General features: G+C 39.4%; 1 protein-coding gene across 1 annotated transcript in view; it reads right to left on the reverse strand.

Moving 5' to 3' along the window:
- ARHGAP10 (Rho GTPase activating protein 10) overlaps positions 1 to 15273 on the reverse strand; it is a 317977-nt gene that overhangs the window by 142316 nt on the left and 160388 nt on the right. Inside the window, exons 11-13 of the mRNA XM_045078333.1 lie at positions 13206 to 13287; positions 11231 to 11276; positions 9065 to 9130 (exon numbers count right to left, since the gene is read on the reverse strand). Of these exons, the coding sequence (XP_044934268.1) occupies positions 9065 to 9130; positions 11231 to 11276; positions 13206 to 13287 (194 nt within the window). The remainder of the gene's footprint in view (positions 1 to 9064; positions 9131 to 11230; positions 11277 to 13205; positions 13288 to 15273) is intronic.

The following is a 15273-nucleotide window of genomic DNA, read 5'->3' on the forward strand; positions in this document are numbered from 1 at the left end:
GATAGAAATGCCACAGGCACCTTGAATTCATACCAGAAACCAATCCCAATTCCTTTATTCCTCTCAAACCTACTGCTCCTCCTGCATTCTCTGTCTTGGCTAAACGTGTCTTCCACCTACCTTGGCTGGAAAGCTTACAGTTTACCTTCCCTTTGCCCTACCTTCTACAGCCAACATGTCATCAGATTTTGTTTTTCTGCCAAGTCTCTCGTCCTATCCATCCTTCTTTCCATGGCTGACGCCCTCAGTTAAACCTCCATCAGCTCTTTTGTGGATTATTTCTAAAATCCAACCAGGCATCCTGCCTGCCATCCCCTCCATCCCAGCTGGCTCCCATTAAATCTACTTCCTCCCACTGAAAGATGTGAACACACTCCCGCTCAAATCTGTCAACATCTCACCACTGCCTATAGAGACCAGGCAAGCATGCAACACAGCCCTTGGGAGCTGCCACACTCTGGCCTCGACTATTCACCGAAGCATCTTTGTCACATTATACCCATCCACCCCCTCTGCCAGCAATACTCCAAGGCAGGTGAACACCATCTGTTCCACCATCTCCCTCTGGAACAAAGAACAGGTTTGCCTGCAACGTTGGAAAATATAGATAGTGTCTCCATCTAGAACAAAGGGCAAGCATGCTTGTTGGCCATAATAAAAGACTCAAGTTTCCCAAGTTCAGAGGCTTTTTGCTCTTATAATATGCCCCTCTCCACAGTGCCCTTGGGAATCAGGGACCAACACAAAATTTACTACTCTGGCTACTGAGAGTGGTAAACTATCCTTCATCTCTGATCCAGAAGTCTTGAGCTTTCTACTAGCAACCATGAAACTGCAAAATAGCTTGTTCACATGAAAGCATAAAATCAGGGCCTTCACTGCCTTGAAACTAGATTGAAGATAATCTTTAAGAAAAGGAAGCATATCACCACCATTTTTCTCTTCCAATATTTTTCCTGTAGGAAACACCCCAAAAGAATCCCATCTAACACATGCATGCCCAGGAATACATAAGTATCAAATAAGCTGGAATGGATGGAACAGCTAAATAAAAAATAAATGCATTTTATTTTCAAACTCACTCATGCAGCTTAAGCTTAAGGCATCAAAAAATTTTACTTACGTGTATCAGAAAAGAGACTCAAACTCAAGGCAGAAGTTGGCTATTATGTTTTGCAAGACTCTGTTTCCTCCCTTCTCTACACAGAGCAGAACATCAGGAAAGCCCTAAAGGTATCTCGCTGCTGCCATCTGTCTCTCCACCTCAGAGCAGCTGCGACATCAGGGACTCAACCAATTTTGGCCAACTCTGGGCAGTCTCTCTTAAGGGGAGCGGGTGAGGAAGGGGGGAGCCTGAGGTAATCTAAAAGCCATGGTCTTCTTCCTGAGGCTCTTTCCTTTCTTCACTGCCTCCCAGCCACCTTCTCACTCAAGGGTCCACAAGACCCTAGGAACAGAAGATTGAAAGCCAAAGCAGTTACTGTTACTGCTTGTTACAAGCAGCACATAAAATTACTAAAGTAAGTGATTTAGTTCCCTATGTAAATTACTATTTAAAAAAAAAAAAAAGGTAAACTAAACTAAGTTCCTCAGTGCTCCCAGAGTCCCAGAGTCTTGAATCAATAATGGAACTACTTAATTGTGATTGGCCTCTATTCGCAGATATATCCCTAAACAAGTGACTCAGATTTACAGAGTACTCCATGTGAGCCAACGTCCCAAGTTCCTTTTTCATTCTCACCACCTGCCCGCAAAGGAGATGCCACCATTATCCCAGGTGACACATGATAAAACCAGGTCACAGGGAGTCTAACCCGCCATGGTTACAGAGCTAATGAGTGCTGAAAGATATTTGAATCAAGAATGACCTTTGAGCTCATGCTGAAAGTGTTGACAGAGCCTTGCAATAATATGCCATGGACCTCATCAGGATCTGAACCAAACCCAGAGAACCTAGCACGCCTACTCTGGAGCAAGACCGTTTAACCATTTTTCCCTATTAACTTTATGCAACCACTCATTTGGAAACTAATAGCTTTGGAAGCTTATTTGTTCTTAAATAAGATTACTAATTAAGAAAATGAATAATCCTGACTCGCCTGAATTTAGTATTTCAGCTTTGCATTTGCATTTCTGCAGACACCACAAGACTCTCTGGTTCCCTCCCACATAAGACTGTCCTCTGTTATCCACCCACTCCCATCTCACACCCATTATGATTAAAAAAGAGACAGTGAGCGAGAAACTCAAGTTTGCTTGCTGTAAATTTTCTGGGGACAGCTGTTCTTTATTTTCTTCATTTTGCATATAATTTGCCCTTGGCAATTTAAGATTAGTGTGCAATCATGGTAAAATATGTTGCAAGTTCACTCTGGGCATCTTCCCTCCCACTAAGACTAATAACTGAAGTTACACAGCCTCATCTTCTACCAGGCCCATTCTCGAGACCCCAGACAATTCCAGGGGTGCTCCGGAAGGCTGACTTCAAAAAAGATTTTCCAAAAACCTAAAACTCTGTTTTTCAAAGAAAGAGAAATTCACTTTTACATACGACAAATCAAAGACTGACACATCTTAGACGAGGCTTTCTCCTTCTACCCCATGAATTCACAGCTTGTTACAGTGCTGAACTGGATAACTGACAGCTTGCCTAGACCGACATTTTAATGCCATACTCTAGAAATTAAAGTGAATATTCAAATTATTCACATATGGAAGATTTTTTTAAGAGAAACTTCATAAACAAAAGTAGCATACAAATTTAGTTTTAAATCATGATGATTATTTAAAAAACAGCAACCAGAGGAAGTTTTTAAGCAAGAGTCTTACTTTGTTTTTGTCTATTTTACAATGAATACACGCACCTGAAAAACTAGATGGCGTGCAGTTCCAGAGAAAGTCAACATACTGGTCATGGGAGTTGGTCCCTTCATAGGAATGGGAGTAATTTACTTAAGAAAGTCGTGTAATTACTCTCCAAGCTCTGAAATCATAAAATGCTTCAACATGCAACGTGACATATCTTTCTATGTCTAAAGTATTACCAGTAATTCTAAGAGATGCTGACATAAATGAATGACAAAGGAATGAAAACCAATCCTACATGTTATTCAAAAGTACTAATTCTAACCACATATAGAAGAAAAAGTCCTTCCAATAATTTTACCAACTCCTGGAATACATAATTTTCTGATGTGGCATTAGTGAAATCTCTGAAGACTCAAGCAAACACAACTGCTTACTGAGTTCTATGTATGTAAGACACAGACTATATGCAGAGATGAGAAAAGGCAAGCAAAGAACAAGATTTTCTTTTTCACTCCAAGGAAACCATAAAGTTCCAGAAACAAAATAAATAGATCAAATATAATTAACAATATGAGACAATATAAGTGCCAAATGAGGAACTTCCTTTTCATGAGGGAAGTTCTTCAACGGAGAATGGAAAACATTAAAACACACTTAATGAATATCTACTATATACAAAAGTTAGCTCTAATCCTCACAAATGTGGGTGTGGGTAGACAGTGTGAATGAACTTCCTAGTCACCATTCTTCTAGAGACTAAGGGTCCAAAGGGTTAAGAATCTTTCCAAAATGCCTACCTTACTGCATCATTTTAGAGTGTAAACCTGACCACTCTTACCAGCCAACAGAGGTGCATACCTTCTGCAGAGCAATCCAAGCACCTCTCTTCCTCCGGTCTCGCCTGTGACCCCCAGGTCCCAGATGCATCACGCTCTGTCAAACATCTACACTTCAACCCTGCCCACCAAAATCCTTCCCAACACCCCACACTTGTGCACCTGGCTAATTCCCCCTTGTCCTTCAGAATGCAGCTTATGTGCTGAGACCCCAGGGAAGCCCTGAGTCAGTGGTGATTCAGAGGCTGGGGGTGAGGTGGGGGGTGGGGACAGGGCAAATGAGCCCATCATATTCTCCATCATCAGATGGCAGAGACGTGGTGGCTACATGGCTTTCAACCTAGACACAATGGAGGAAAGGTGGTATAAAACAGCTTGAGAATAACCAGGTGTTTTCCCACAAAGGAACAAACTACTACAGGGCACCAGAAACTAGGCATCATATAGAACAGCAGGTAAAGGGGCTGGAGGGAAGCACACGATCAGTGAATAGCAGGCACCATGAACACGTCAGAATTTCCCTTGGATCCATCTACAACATGCTGGAAATCTGAAATGCCCTTGGCTTCTGCCTGAGACTTGGCCATGTTGAGCCATTTTCTTATTTCTTCTCTCAACTGCACAGTTTAGGATGGAGGTTCTACCCTACATCTGCTAGACTCACACTCATAATCCCCAAAACTGCATGGATCCACGACCCAGAGCCCTCAAAAACTCTACTCTCTCAGGAAACCATCATGGCTCCATCTACCTACCTCCTAAAAGCAGAAGGTGAGAAAATTCCTGTTTCCCTTCAACTGTTCTTATTAGAACTTACATTCTCTACAGCAGAGGCCCAGCTACCAGTGATTACGGTTCAATGCAACTGACTGAGCCCAGGAATCTACATTTTCAAGAAGCACCATTGGTAATCTTGATACATAACAACAAGTCTGTCATGGAGTTTTCTTGATATCCTCTGTTTTCCAAACTAAAATCTGAAGGTGAAATGCCTTGCAGAACTCTGATCCTCTATATAGGACAAAGTGCGAAATGTGACCCCTGCTTCATCTGCTAAATCACTGGGGTGCCTCCATGCTATCTGACCCCACTGCCAAATCTCCCATCCCAAATCAGTTGCCTGCCCTGCCGGCTCCTCCAACCTAGGCAGAATTCTGGGGCTCCTTTGCACTCAGTCATCCCACAGGTTCCTACCAAGACTAGTTTCCAAATTTACCTTAAAGCCTCCTACTCTGCTATCCACCACCCTCTAGGACTTAACCAGTTCCTTCACAATTAAATTCAAATGCTTGAGTACCTGCTTTTATACTGTTTCTTCATGCATCCTTTCCCATCAAATTGACCTTGTTCCTGTCACACTCCGTCTCCACATCTTTGCAGAGGTGTCTCTAAATGCCAAAATATACCTAAATCTAAGGAAACCTATTCCAAAACACAGTCCTCAATTATCAAAACACTGCAATCTATCAATATACATTCAAATTCTCAATTCTTGCAAACGTTAACACTTTAATTTTATCGCATGGTATATTTATATTATAAATCTCTATGTTTATTATTAATGTATCCAGTATCATATGTAACTAACCTTTAATATGTATCCTAAAGGACTAGAACAAAGCTATGTATATACTGTGACTGCTCAATAAGTAAATACTGGTTAGCTGACTGGCTTCATGTTAGATCTAGGATTTAACTGTGATAGGTCACCTATTAACTGAGGGAAGGAAAAGAACACTGCTTTATTTTTTCAGAACTTTTCTGTTTTCACTGTTTGTTTGGATTTAGGCTGAGTTATTTTTTAAGAAGTTAAAACGAAAAGCTCTCCACATGGCATAACCATAAAGATAATAATGGCACACCCCATTTCTCGAACACACAAGCAACCCTTCCATTAAGACAGTGGCTCCCAAACCTTGCTACATAATAGAATCACCTGGAGAACATTTTTTTTTTTTTAAATCCCACTTCCCAGCTCATAACACATAACAATGAAGTCGGGCTGATAAGGTGGGATGGGGGAGTGGGGTGAGAGGTCCTATTTTTTGAGGAGCCCAGATGATTTCAATGTGCATCAATATTTAGGGATCATGGCTTTAGGAACGCCTTCAGCTTGGTATGCATAAGCAGTAATTTCCTAGCAGTAGTCAGTTGGCCTGAATCCATGAAGAGCCAGTACAGAGCATTTACAAATATTTAGTAAAGGCTGAAAGAGAAGGTCATCTGACTCCCACATACCCCTGAACTTCATGAGCAAACAGCTCTATGGCAATGATGAGTATGATTTGTTAACTGAGGCTGATATTGTAGTGAAACAAGTTTCTTCTTATCTCAAAAGCAGAGTAACTGCTAAAGAGCCTCACTCAGACCAAGATGTGAGCATCTGCATATGACAGTATATATTGTTCATGTCTACACAGATTACATATCAGTGTCATGTACTGGTATCATGCTAGTGCCATATATATTATCTTAGTGTCATATATATTACATCTGTTGTCAAAAATACGTCGGTACACTAAAAATGTTATCTCTTCTTGGGATACTAGAACCACAGCAGATTTTAGACATTTATTTGATGCTTTACAAATATTTCAGTGATGCCCCAATTAAGTAATAATTAAAGTGCCAAAAGTCATCTTTATGAGAACATATTAGAGAAAAAGGCACACGAATGGTTTTAATCCAAATACATGAAATGGTAGTTTTCAGATAATGATACTCATGTTTAAAACACTAAAAGCAGTGATTAGAAATAATTTTTCAGTCAGATTTTATGAAATGCCCCTGATATTTAGGCATATAGGTCCACAAAATACAGTTGTCATTAATGCTATTCACCAAATATTTCCAGCTCTCTGTGTGTTTTCCAGAGTCTCCTCCAGAGAGTTAGTTCAACCCAAACTCTTTGGGGTCGAGTGGGGCATAAGGTTTCTATTGGCCAATTAGCTGTAAGTGAATGTAACTCGCTTGAAGGCCAAACCATTCTACTTCCTGGCCCAAAACCCTCCAGAACCATTTCCCTCTGGCACGGCAACCAGGAAACTTTAATTTGATTGGTTTGCACAGGCAACCAGGAACCAAGGTACTGGTGATGAGCAAAGCCCTCCTACCAATGCTTGAGTGAGAAATAAGTCTTGCTGTTTTAAGCCATGGGGACTTGTGTGCTTCTTATTACAGGACATAGATAGCTACTTTATTCTGATGAAAAAAGTAGGCAACCATACCTGTAGTATTAAAAAAAAAAAAAAAATGACAGCCATGATAACTGATTTGGAGGAAATCATTAAGAGCAATATTCCTTTAAGGAACTTAAATTTTAGGATAAAAGCCTCAGAGATTCTACAATGCTTCTCATCATTTTTAATAATATAATCTGACCATTGATTGTTCTAACATTGTTATTAGTCTAATATTCCATTAAAAGCAAAAGACTCCATTCAGTAATGGAAGACCTTTAAGAACAAAAGATTTGAAAAAGAAAAACATACGCTCTTTGTTATTTTTAAGTGAGAAAATCTAAATTAAATTGTGTAAACTTGGGGTGCCTGGGTGGCTCAGCCAGCTAAGTGTCTGCCTTCGGCTGAGGTAATGATCTCAGGGTCCTGGGATTGAGCCCTGAGCTGGGCTCCCTGCTCAATGGGGAGTCTGTCTGTCCCTCTGCCTGCCCTCCACACTCTCTCTCTCAAATAAATAAAATCTTTAAAAAAAAATTGTGTAGACTCATTCTTCTGCTAAAAAACCCAATAATCATAAATTTACAATAAAAACATATTCAGTACAGATTCTAGTATATATATATTCCATTCGACATATCTAACACTCCATAAAGCCATATCTACACTCCATAAAGCCACATCTACCAATCAGAAAGCATTCAAGGTAGATTTTAATCAGTTCAGGCAGAAGCCAGTATATATAAAACATATCCTTTGGGGAAGGAATATAATTTATCAAAATAATAAGCACACAAGTGATACAATTAAGGTGCTTCACTTCAGGAGCTCAGGGGAAAGAGAACCATGAATGATGAAATGAGAGATATGAAAATCACACTATTTTTATCTAAATTTTGGAAATGTGTGAAGCACTAGAAAAATGAAGAAATCTGTCAGCTCAACTTGAGGGCACGCTGAAATGAAGGAAAATCTGTTCCAGCCCAAATTGCCACTCTAGGAGAACACAGGAGAAAAGGCAATCTGTGGCTTGGGCTTTTACTATCGATGGGCAAATCCCCAAATCATAAAGCGGCTGGTCTTCTTCTGTCCTCTGACACTCTCATTTCAGACATGGCAGGCACCTGGCTTCACCACAAAGACCTTGTTTTGAAAGAAAGTATAAAGGCAATGCCTCAACCCACAGAGTCAGCCAAGCCAGGACTGGGATATGCAATATGTGAGAGTGAATTAAATATCCATTTATCCATACTTCACTAGGTCTCTAAACAAAGAGAAACTCGACCTCCCGAAGGAGCCTATTTTGTAATGTTCAATATTCCATTCCTTCGAGGTCTGCTACCATGCCTGCAAAGTGCAAGGGCCCTGTTTTTTGAGGAACTACAAAGAAAAAGTTTCTGGTAAGGGGAGGGAATAGTGTTCCTTAAATTTAAAATGGAAAGAATCCAAGTATTTATCAATGGGCAAATGAGTGAACACATTATGGTAGATCCATGTAATGAAATCAAGCCTAGCAATAAAAAGAAAGGAGCTAGGGATACACCCAAAGAGATAAGACTCAAAAGCATTATGCTATAGACAAAAGACTATACATTACGATTCCATTTATAGGAAATGTAAATTTATAAATTTATATTTATATTATATATGAAATACAAATTTTAAAAAGGAAGAACTAAAGTGACAGAAAGCAGTCAGTGGTTGCCAAGGGCCAAGCAAGGAGTGGGGATTGTCTACAAAGGGGCACAAAGGAATGGGGGAGGGGAGGAACGCTAGAAGTCTTCTATGATTGTTACTTCTGTGTTGTGGCAGGTACACAACAGTACATTTATCGAAAGTCACCAATTTCTACAAAGTCGTGAATTCTTTTTCATGTAAAGGACACTTGGATGAAACAGACTTTTTAGGAGGCCAACAAGGCAGTGGAAGGTGAGACTAACTTAATAGTGAACAAAAAGCGATTCAGATTGGCTGTCCAGCACTGCTGATTCTTCAAATGCTGCTCATTTCAGCTCTGACTTCAAGTCTCCATGGGGGTGGGGGGAGGTAGAAATATAAAAGTAAACAGAAAGGAAAATCCCACCCTGTCATGATAAAAGGACAGCTCAATTTCTGACGACCAGAATGTACATTTTGCATTGATGTATTCCATGCTACACTCAACCATGCAACAGGCATTTTAAATGATTCTTAGATTTTACATACCTATAGCCTTTCATGAATAAAATGATTCAATCATGTTACCTCGTGTTTCAACTGCACTGATACATTTTCTGAGAATTGTCAATCCCATCTTATCCACCTGTGCACCTAAAAGAAATACAGTTATAAAATATTAAGGGCACAATGAATTATTTACGTTTCTCTTCTTTACAAAAATAGAAAAAATTATTTAAATCCAATTTAATTTTTATTTCACTATTTAAAAAAGCTAAAGGCTGTGTGTTCCCTGTTTAAATAATGTAAATGAGAATTTCATATATTTAGAGAAGCACTTACTGGAATACTAGGACATCTATTACCAATAATTTGTAAATTTATAATATAAAATAATTTTTATATTAATAAATATAACTTATTTTAAGCAGTGGAAAGAATGTGGTACAAATCTTTAGGGGGGTGCTTGCTTCCGCAGCACATATACAAATCTTTAGGGGGAATCTATCTAAAGGTGGTTAAGATACATTTTGCCACAGTTCTACCACCACCTCAGGATTTTTTTTTTTAAGTTATATATAAGTGAAGTAAAATACTTGACAGAAAAATAACACAAAACTTTTTTTTTTTCTAACACCTAAAGAAAAAGATTTTTAGGGGTACCTAGGTGGCTCGGTTAGTGAAGTGGCTACCTTCAGCTTAAGTCAAGACCTCAGGGTCCTAAGGTGGAGCCCTACGAGGGAACCTGCTTCTCCCTCTGCCCCTCCCCACCCAGGGTCATGCTCTCTCTCCCTCAAATAAATAAAATCTTTAAAAAAATTTTTTTCAGCACTTCTAAGATTATTATTTGGAGGAAAAGAAGGTATTATTTGGGCCATGAGCTTGAAAAAGAATTTCACATTTCATGCCATGTTCTAAGTGTTTAGTATTTTATTATTTTCACAATGAATTTAAAACAAATGATGCATGTAGCAGAAAAATTTATTTTTAAAATTTCCTCTTTTTTTTTTCTAATATAGATGCTTGCCTGTGATTAGTCTGGCACACTGGAGTATCCTAATAAAAGATGTTTCTTGTTTCAAAAATGAAATCAGAGAGGTGAATGAATACATGAGTCTATTTAGAACGAGGGAACACTAATATTAACGCTTGTCTCTCAGAGGCAATAGCACAAACAATCCATGAATATAAACTGTGCAGGTTTAAATGCTAAGGTTGAAGAGTACTTTAAGGAGAACAACTGAGCAGTGGTTTACTGTTTAAGGATCCACTCTTCACAACATCTTATGAAATGTTTAGCAAAACTATTTTTCAAAAAAGTGCATGTTATTATTTCTCTATTAAAAAAAAAATATCAGAAAGGAAGGGGGGAAGGAGATAAGGAATGGGAGGAGGGAAGAAGAAGAGGAGAAAGACAGGGAGGGAGGAAGAGAAGAGGGTAAGAAAGCACTTCAAGTAGGTTTACAACCGGCAATTTTCAATGGTAGGCTCGAGATGTCTTTTACTCAAGCACTGGCTCAAATGAAACATATACCATGGTAATTTTGAAATAGTGTGTTAGAGAACATAAAGTTTCCAAACTGTACACATGTGATAAACACAGCCTTAATTTCTCCAAAAATATCCAAAGTAAATTTACAAAGAATCCAACAACTCTGATAATATTTTTGTTTCATCCCTGTAAAAATCAATATCAGAGAGCGAGGCTGTATGTTCCTCAAGCTCATACAACACATGTGAAGATCAATGTCCTAGAATATCTGAATTTGTTTGATTGCTGTTATTTTCTAAAGAGCAGTGGTTTGCTACTTATATAGTCCATACTCACACTTAAAGGATAAAAAAATATCAAGGGTCAGGGTGAGGGGGTTGCAAACAGGGGACCTGATGAACAGCTCCAAGGGAGCTTATAATTTAGGAAGCTGGAAGGTGCATCCCTGAAACTGCTACATGTATATTTACAGCTATGAGAATAAATAACAAAGTAGGTTGTGGAGGAAGCATTTTGGGTTTTGTAGAGGAAGAGAAAAAAAAAAAAAGTCAGAGATGGAAAAGAGGAAAAGACTAATGAGGATTACAGCAGTCCAGGCAAATCTGGGTCAGTCCCCGGTAGGTCAAAGAGAATCCATATATTATTTGGAGGACTAGCTTAGAGGGTACAGAGCACTCAGCAACAGTCTGACATCAGTAATGAAAAAGAACGAACTCATGAAAAGGGGGAACAAATGGTCCTTTTCATGAATTAACACTTACTTCCTTCTGGTCTTGGGATGATGGCTCTATTAAAACTGTGTAACAGCTAGTAAAAGAGAAAAAAGGAAAACAGTATTTTTAACACATTAATGTAAAGTCTTCAAGTAAGCATACCTAGGACTATGCAAAAAAAAAAAAAAAACCCACATCAATACTGGTTAATTGTATACTAATGTGCTCAAATACTAAGATAAGTTAACAATAAAGGGCATCTCTGAGTCAACTTCGTCTCTTACAGTAGCAAAAGTTAAGATGAAGGAGCTATGACTCTTTAGGAACTCACTGGAAGTTTATGTAAATTTCAAATGCTCACGTTTATAGGTACAGAATGACAAAGGAACTGCTGCATTCTAAGCCATAAGATGAAGCTCATTTTTTTCACCACTGTTACTAAAATCTGGTATTTCCTTAAGAGATGACTCTTGCTCATAATTTAAATGACTATATCTGAAATAGCTAGGTGCTAATTCCAGGCTGCCTCTAAGAACTTGAGCACTGACCCATTATTTGCAAGGCATATGTAACACCTGGGGGAAAAAAAAAAAGCAACCTTAAGTGTCCTCACATAAATATATAGCTAAATATTTTCTTTCTGCAGATTTGCCTTTGTCTGTGTATCTCAAATTAATTACTTGTTTCTTTGCTCTAAAAGAGAGGTTATATATGTCTTCAAGGTTACACTGCCTTTGACAACAGATTTATTTCTCAAAGACTTAGTCATGTGATCTTTATGCTACCCAAAGTCACTTTCCAAAGCACTTCTTGAATCTCTGGGGAGATAAGTCCTAGTCACTGCATTGCCTTTTCTAGAGAGGATCAGTATAATGTGTTGTGGATCTCAGTAACCAGAAATGCTGTAAATACTCCTGATACCTAGCTAAAAACCTCAAGGACAAGACAAATAAAACTATGGAGGCTAAATGTAGGTCAAATACAATTACAGGCAAATTGGATTACTACATTTTTGTTTTCTCAAGCATGATATATTCTCCTTTATAGCATGTATTTTTAACACATATACTTTGGGTTTTCATTTTTCAAACACTGAACCTGGACTGCCACACACACTGTGGCCCAGCTCCCTGGCCCCCATACCCTATACTTCAACCAACATGTCTGTGACCATCAGATAACATTATCTTTTGCCAGTTTCACAACTCTATTCTGACACCTCTCCTTCTCCTATATATGACCCCTCTTTCACATTGCAAGGCACTCTTTCCCTTTCTTTAAACCCTGCTAAGATGACGAATGCTTTCCAGTTAAGCCCACCTCATTACCTGCACGGCAGTTTACTTAGAGTCATAATACTTTCAGCAGAGTTTATTTAAATTGGTTCTATGGTGTTTTCTATAATTATTCTAAGTCTCCAGTTCAATAGGTAATCTACCAAATTCTCAATTCCCAAAGGCCTCTGAAACAAAAGGGGCCACTGAAACAAAAGCTGTGCTTGAATGAAGTTGCAAACAGACTGAGTTCGTGTGCCTCTGGATCTCTACCACGACCTTTAATTTATTCTTCACACCAATCGCACGAGGTGCGTTCACTAAGGCTACCTTTTCCTGCATACCCTAAACAATGAGCCTGAACCAGAAACTGTTAAATCAAGCAAAATAACTACAGCAGTCGCTCATTGCCCCATATTTACTGTTGTGTCTCCACTGAGATCAAAATGAACCGCAAGAATTTATTGAATTCATCACCCAAAGAACTGTCAGGTAAGAAAGGGGAAAAAAAAAAAAAAAAAAAAAAAAGAGCAATCAAAAGTAAAATCTAGGGACACACAGGTCCTCCGTGGGCGGCTGCAACCTCCAGCCAAACGACTGGAACGCAGAACACTTTCAAGAGGACTCAAAACACCAGCGTCAGCGGGGAACTTTTTTTTCCGAATACCATAAAGCAAAAATCCCATAAAAAGGAATACAAGTCAAAGTTGAAGGAAGTGGACTACAATTCCGCCAGTGAGGGTTCTTACAGCTTCTTTTCCACCCAAAGCTTCCAACCACTGCTTCCGTTCCTCTTCGGAGAACGCCTGCATGGTCAGAGCAGCGCCGGGCCTGAAAGACACCAGGAGATAAGGCAGGTGAGCCCGGAGCCCGGACCTGGTAAAACAAACCTCTTTTACACCTTTTCTCATGTTTTACTGTGGGGAGAAACAGGGGTGAGTGTTTAATTGCGACAGAAGACACATAACGTACAATGTACTGTCTTAACCATTTTTAACTGCACAGTACGGCTGTGTTGCGTACGCTCACGTTAACAGGAATCCAAACCCCAGAACCCTTCATCTTGTAAGACTAAAACTCTGTACCTATGAAACCACGCCCCTTTCCCTTCCTGCCCAGCCCCGGACACGCTTCCCTTCTACTTTCTGTCTCTATGACTTGGGTTACTCCTAGGTAACCCTTATAAGTGGAATCATGCTGTGTTTTCCTTTTTGTAACTTGCTTGTTTCACTTATTATGATATCCTCCATTTTCATCCATGTTGTATCATGTGTCAGAATTTCCTTCCTTTTTAAGGCTGAGAAATATTCCTTGGTGCGTATGCATTGCATTTTGCTTATCCACTCACTTGTCCATGGACACCTGGGTTGCTTCTACCTCTTGGCTATTCTAAGCAATGCTCTTGTTAGCATAGGTGTACAAATCTCTCAAATCTCTCACCTGTCAGTTCTTGTAGGGATATAGCCAGAAGTGGAATTACTGGGTGTGACATGATAAGAAATAACCCATTTGGTCTCTGACTCTGTCTCCTGGAACAAAGCTCCTAATACTCTTGGAATCTCCAAAGTAAACGTCATTTTATATACTAATGAGATAACAGAGCTGGGAGCTTCAGGACAGCCTCGGCATGGGGGCTGGTTGCCCAGGGAAATGTGTGACTAGGAGATTGGAACTTTTAGCCCCACTCCCCGACACCCCTCCCAGATGGGGGAAGGTGCTGGAGATTGAGTTCAATCACCAATGGCCAATGAGTCAATCAACCATTCCTATACAATGAAGATTCTATAAAATACTGCAAGTATCAGAGAGCTTCCAGGGTAGTGAAAACGTGGAGGCACTAGGAGGGTAGCATGTCCAGAGAGGACATGGAAGCTCCAAGCCCCTTCCCCTATACCTTGCCTTAGGTATCTTTTCATCTGGCTGTTCATTTATTTCCATTAGAAAATCCATCATAAATTGGCAGAAGTAAAAAGTCTTCCCGAGTTTTAGGAGAGCTGTTCTAGAAAACCATCAAACCCAAGATATGAAACCCCCAATTTATAAGCGAGCCCTTGCTCTGAAACGTCTTCATTAACTTGAGGTAGTGCCAAAATTAAGTTAAGCTTTAGGATATTCGGTCTCTGCAGAGAACTGGAGACTTGCTGGGTATGGTAAAACCCACATACTTGGAGTACACAAGTATCATTTGGGTAGGGAGAAATAATTTTGCCTCCCACTGGCTCAATGGTAATTCTGTTTTTAATTTTTCCAGAAACTGCCACACCTTTTCCACAGAAGCTGAGCTATTGTGCCTTCCCACTGACAGTGCATAAGGCTTCTAATTTCTCCACAGCCTCACCAACACTTGTTACGTTATATTTTTTTTTTAAAGTAGCCATCATAATGGGTGTGAAGTGCTAGCGATGACTAAATTTTATTTATAAAAGAGATACATGCTTAGTGTTACCCAGGCACCGATAGAGTGTAAAACCAGAATAATCATTTTCCACCCCATCCCAATTCTATGTTCAAGAAGGCAGACTGTTCACCATTTGGTGTTTCCTTCATATTTTTTTAGAGCCCTGTGTTGGTCCTCTGGGCCAAATTATCTCTCTCCGTTCAATTTGTTCAAAGATTCAGCCAGAAAAACTCTTTATACCAAGAAGAAATAACTAGGTAGAAAAGCCACTGATAATGCCTCTTCACCTGGGGCAGTTTCTCGAATGAAACAGATTTTGAATATCTGATTCAAATATTATGAATTAGTATTCGAAAAGAACTTTTCTGGCAAAGAATTAAAAGGCAAAACACAGAAAACTAGAAATGAAAGAAGATGCC

The sequence above is a fragment of the Mustela putorius genome, unplaced genomic scaffold, assembly GCF_011764305.1.
Source record: "Mustela putorius furo isolate JIRA1106 unplaced genomic scaffold, ASM1176430v1.1 tig00000242_pilon_pilon_pilon, whole genome shotgun sequence".
Lineage (NCBI taxonomy): Eukaryota > Metazoa > Chordata > Mammalia > Carnivora > Mustelidae > Mustela > Mustela putorius.